The sequence below is a fragment of the Salvelinus namaycush genome, chromosome 7, assembly GCF_016432855.1.
Source record: "Salvelinus namaycush isolate Seneca chromosome 7, SaNama_1.0, whole genome shotgun sequence".
Classification (NCBI taxonomy): Eukaryota; Metazoa; Chordata; class Actinopteri; order Salmoniformes; family Salmonidae; genus Salvelinus; species Salvelinus namaycush.
In genome coordinates, this window is record NC_052313.1 from 20,750,841 (window position 1) to 20,756,433 (window position 5,593).

Below are 5,593 nucleotides of genomic sequence, written 5' to 3' on the forward strand. Positions count from 1 at the left end.
CCAAAATAGAGAATAAAAGCCTCTCTATGGCCAGGGCGTGACAGATTATCCAGCCACATTTGTTCAAAAGAGCTTATCTGAGATCCATTTTTCCTTTTCCTGATATAGAATATGTTAATTACGTTTAGAAAGTAAAATATTTGGGGTGTAGTCAAGAACCAAAAAGACTGAAACAGTTTGTCAAAATTATAGAAAACCAGAACTGTCACTGTAATGATCGAATGAGTCATTACTAATTAGCTGATCATTCCATTCTCCACGAACCATTAGTAGTGTTGGTGATAATATGGGTGGTACTATTTTGTACTGAGGAGAGAGACATTTGCTGAGGACATGGAAAACTCAAGGCGAGGTGATAGGGTGACAATCTGCCAGTACCTGACTTACATGGCAGCTAATTAGAGTTTTACTGCTTTAATATAATGCATCAGAAGAGCAGTGCATTCAACTATGGTCGTAAACTTTACAGGTTTAAAACAAACAAGACACAACTTCCCATGATAAGAAGTTTCATGCTGAGCATCAGAAAATGGGTACTATCTGTTCGTAAGAATCCATGATCACATTAGTATGTACTGTAGAATACAACATCCTACCTTTTCAACTGGGGACATGCACCAATAAAGCTTATTTTCAATGCTCACATAGCCATAGACTATAGGCCTAGTTCATGGAAGATGACAGCAAATGATATAAAGCCGTAACACATCAGGTTTAATAGTTAATAATTGGCCTGGTCATTTTCACAGGTGCTCTTTACAGTTAGAACATGTTCCCATGATGACAAGTTCCTCTTTTTGAATGTGTATTTTAAGGTTGCAGCTCACAAAATAGCTGCCAGTTAGTGAGGGGTTCCATTTGAAGCACCTGTGATCATTGCAAGGTCCTTACAGATCTTTTTCTCGACTATACATACAAAATAATACATTTTGATAATAACTTCTTTAAATCTTAACCGGTGACCATGCCTTCGTGTCACACAGACTGCATTGAAAAATCAGTGTCAAATTGGTTTCATAAACTTGGAGGTTTTGTTGGGAGAAATCCATGGTGGTTTCTACTTGTCCCTTTGTTCATCTCTGCGGGGCTTGGGGCAGGATTTTATTTCCTTGAAGAGAGAGAGGCGCATGGGATAGAGGACCAGTTTACTCCAAAGGACGGGCCTGCAAAACAGGAGAGACATTTTGTCAAAGAACATTTTCCCCAGAATGATTCAGAGTTCTCTCGTTTGCGGCTGTATACCGAGGGGAGCTATGGGTCTTTCATCGCTGTTTCAAAGTCATCCGATATCTTGAATGAGAAGGCATTTGAGGAGATCATATATTTAGATGGAACAGTTAGAGAGATGGTAGGCCAAAAAGGAAAAACTTATGAAAAACTTTGTGCCATGAAAAGTAACAGGTGCTTTTCAAATGACATGTTAGATATCATTAATGGCACAGCTAGTGCAATTAAGAAGGCAAACTTGACCTTTCCTTATCATAATTCAACGTCAAACACAATCTTTTTGGGGACAGAACTTGGTGGAGTAGTTTTGAATTCAAGTATCATCGTTAGTGCAAAGGCTGTTCGACTCTTCTACTTTCTCAGAGAAAACAACAAGGCAGAAAATGATGATTGGCTACATGGGTTTACTCAAGTGTTTTCCAACTTGTCAGATGAATTGAATAAGGTAAGTACAGTTTATTATATTTTACAGATTCAGAACTGTCTGGGCGTACTGCCAGGTTTGGTCAAATACTTTTGTCCATATCCACATAAGTGGCTTTACTTATTTGAGCCATATATAATTCGAGTGCTCATATTCACTGAAATATAAAAATCCATGTTTTGTAAAATAATCTGTTCCTAAATGTAACCCTCTACAGTTTTCACTTGGTCCCACAGTTCTTACATTTGTTTTTATAGCGGCAGATTCAAGTTTCATACTTCACATCTAATTCTAGAGAGGAGGAGTTTAAGGAAAACTCCAAATCTGTGATTCCTCTCTTCTCCGTCACATACTTCCTGGCCATAAGTTTTTCAATTGTATCTTGCTTGAGGTAATTTGATGTCTTATGTGTCATCTTTTAAATGAATCAAAATCAGCAAATGTGTGCACCATGTTAAAACACTAATTTAACTTACTATTTATAATTGCTACGTGTGATGTTCCGTACGAAGTAAGAATATTTTCATCTACAGGTTGGACTGTGTGAGGAACAAGGTGTGGGTGGCCATCTTTGGTGCTCTATCTGCAGGCCTAGCTGTGCTGTCCAGTTTCGGGTTGTTGCTGCTCTGTGGAATGCCCTTTGCCATGACTGTGGCAACTGCTCCTTTCTTAATACTGGGTCAGGTTTATTATCAGAAACCTTTCAATAGTAATCTTAACAACCCACAACCAAATCTCACATGATTTTAATGTTTTTGTCAGTCACAAGACTACGTAGACGGTAACACTTATGTTGCCCTTATACCTATGTAACTACACAGTAATAACTGTATTAACAACATTGTATTAAACATGTAGTAACATTGTAACTAATGAAGTTTGGTGATATTTGTTACAGTGGTAATTCCCTCTAATGATCTATGATCTACTGATGTTCAATATACTCTGTTGATCGCAGGAATTGGTGTTGACGACATGTTCATCATGATTTCCTGCTGGCAGCAGACTCAAGTTCATGACAACGTAGAGGACCGTATGGCAGCTACATACAAAGAGGCAGCTGTCTCTATCACCATCACAACACTAACTGATGCCGTGGCCTTCTATATTGGTCTGTTAACTCCCTTTCGTTCTGTACAATCCTTTTGTATGTATACTGGCACAGCTGTCCTGTTCTGTTACTTGTACAATATTACCTTCTTTGGTGCATTTCTGGCATTGAATGGGAGTCGTGAAAAGGGCAACAGACACTGGCTGACATGCATGAAGGTTCCAGAACCAGAGGATAGTCCTGAAAAGTACAATATCTGTTGTGTAGGAGGGGCATATGACCAGGAAACGGGAAAAGAGGAAGTTATGCCAATTAACAACTTCTTTAAGATGTACTATGGGCCATTTCTAACAAAGACTTGGACCAAGGTGTTTGTGATCCTGCTCTATGCTGGATATTTGGGCTCAAGTATCTATGGTTGCTTCCAAATCCAAGAAGGCATAGACCTTAAAAACCTAGCAGCTGATAGCTCATACGTGGGTAGCTATTACGATAATGAGGACCAATACTTTTCAGAGTATGGTCCAAATGTTATGGTTGTTGTGACTGACAGTAAGTTTCAATATTGGGACAAAACTGCTCGAAAGCGTCTTGATAATTGTCTTGAACGTTTTGAGAGTCTAACGTTGGATGGTCGATCATTGGTTGCAAAGAATATGACTCTTTCTTGGCTTAATGAATATGTGAAAGTTATAAATCCAAATAACGAAACCATTTTCATGGATAGTTTACCTGCGTTTTTACAACGATCAGATTTCACACAAGATGTGAATATTTCAAACAAAGTCATAATTGCCTCGCGTATGTTTATTCAGACAATCAACGTCAGTACAGCCGTTGATGAAAAGAACATGTTGAATAAGCTTCGAGAGACAGCTAATGGTTGTTCAGAAAAGTTGGTTGTTTACCACCCTGCTTTCATATACTTTGACCAGTATGCAGTCATTGTTAGTAATACCATCCAAAACATTGTGGTTGCCACTCTTGCCATGCTGGTGATCTCCCTCATGTTGATCCCCAACCCCATATGTTCTCTGTGGGTGACCTTTGCCATTGCCTCTGTCATAGTGGGTGTTGCTGGTTTCATGGCATTATGGGATGTCAATCTAGACTCTGTATCCATGATCAATCTTGTCATCTGCATTGGTTTCTCAGTGGATTTTTCTGCTCACATTTCCTATGCTTTTGTCTCAAGCAAAGAGGTCACCGCTAATAAGAAGGCTGTAGATGCTGTCTATCACTTGGGGTATCCCATCATACAGGGAGCTGTGTCTACTATTTTAGGAGTGGTGGTGCTGTCTGCTGCTGAGAGCTACATCTTCAGAACCTTCTTTAAGATCATGTTCTTGGTCATTTTGTTTGGGGTACTTCATGGCATCGTTTTCATCCCTGTGTTTCTGACCTTCTTTGGGATATGCAATTTTAATTGACCAAGATTCACACACAACACACTAATCATGGTTGAAAGGGTTGGTAGAATAGTAGTTAAATTGTTTTAATGATCTGACTTTTTAGCTTACTTCTAATCTTGTGATTATGTCATACTTTGCTTTAATGGTATCAAAATATGTATTTTTATGAGTCATCTTTTTGTTTTTATTGAATACTTTTTAAAATAGTTTGTCATGTAAATGCAGTGTTGATTGTTACTACAGTGTGCTTATATTTACCTTTGTTGTAATTGTGTTTTAAAAAGCGAATAAAATGATCTTAAATTATATATTGTCTTGTATATATTTATTCAAACAGCAGATGCTCTCGGTTGTCATTACGACCACATCAATAATGGGAATTATTATTATGGTTAGTAACAGTGCAGAATTTGCATACTAAACTTATGATGTCATCTATTTATTTGTTCACCTATTCTAGAGAAACCCACTCTTCATAAACTTTTCAAATGAACCTGTGCGTCAGTGTTCATCAACTTAACAATCAATCATTGCATGGCAATCAGTTTACTTCCTTCATCTTCAGAATACTTTGGGGGGATACCTAGTCAGTTGTACAACTGAATGCCTTCAACTGAAATGTGTCTTCCGCATTTAACCCAACCCCTCTGTATCAGAGAGGTGAGGGGGGCTGCCTTAATCGACATCCACGTCTTCGGCGCCGGGGGAACAGTGGGAACGACAGAATTTTACCTTGTCGTCTCGGGGATTAACCTTTCGGTTACTGGCCCAACGCTCTAATCACTTGACTAATGGATGGACTATTATAAGGAAACCAGAGAAGTACCTTCCATAGCTACAATAAGTAAACTGGATAGGTAACCACCTTATTTGTTAATATGTAACCATATGAATTGCCCTGACGCAGTCATCGTGGTTGTTAAAGGATCACATCCAATGCTGTCTGATCTATTGCTGATTAGAGCTCTTCAGAGGAACGTTATCATGTTGCTATGTTCAGATGAAGTATAGTTTATGGCTGTGATGTCAACAGAGATACAGATATATTTCAAGCCAAGTTTTTTTTCTCATAGTACGACTTGAAAAAGAGAATAGAAAATGGCTAGGTGCAAAACAGACTGCGTTGAAAAGCCTATAGCTAGGGGATTTGAAATACTTGGGGGCTTTGTTGGTAGACACCCCTGGTGGTTTTTGATTCTTCCCATGTTCATTTCTGCGGGACTTGGCGGAGGATTTTACTTCCTTGCGGACAGAGAAGCAAATGGCATTGAAGAGATGTTTACTCCTATGAATGGACCGGCCAAACATGAACGACAAGTAGTCAAACAGTACTTTCCACAGAGTGATAGTAACTTCTCTCGTTTGCGACTCTATACTGAAGGGACCTTTGCATCTCTCATAATTGGGAAGTCTGGAAAAAATATCCTCACATCTACTGCTTTTACAAACATATTTGAAATGGACAGAATTGTAACAAGC

The 5,593-nt window shown here is 38.7% G+C and overlaps 1 protein-coding gene across 1 annotated transcript; it reads left to right on the top strand.

Moving 5' to 3' along the window:
- The first annotated feature begins 964 nt into the window (after positions 1–964).
- Positions 965–4,132, top strand: LOC120050658 (patched domain-containing protein 3-like). The gene is made up of 4 exons (XM_038997236.1): positions 965–1,672; positions 1,909–2,042; positions 2,185–2,330; positions 2,610–4,132. The coding sequence occupies exons 1-4, from the start codon at positions 965–967 to the stop codon at positions 4,130–4,132; spliced, it is 2,511 nt and encodes an 836-aa protein (XP_038853164.1).
- Positions 4,133–5,593: the final 1,461 nt, after the last annotated feature.

Coding starts and splice junctions, on each gene's coding strand:
- LOC120050658 (XM_038997236.1), top strand. CDS start 965: ATGCCTTCGTGTCACACAGACTGCATTGAAAAATCAGTGTCAAATTGG. Junction 1,673..1,908: donor TGTCAGATGAATTGAATAAG/GTAAGTACAGTT, acceptor TTGTTTTTATAG/CGGCAGATTCAAGTTTCATA. Junction 2,043..2,184: donor TCAATTGTATCTTGCTTGAG/GTAATTTGATGT, acceptor TTTCATCTACAG/GTTGGACTGTGTGAGGAACA.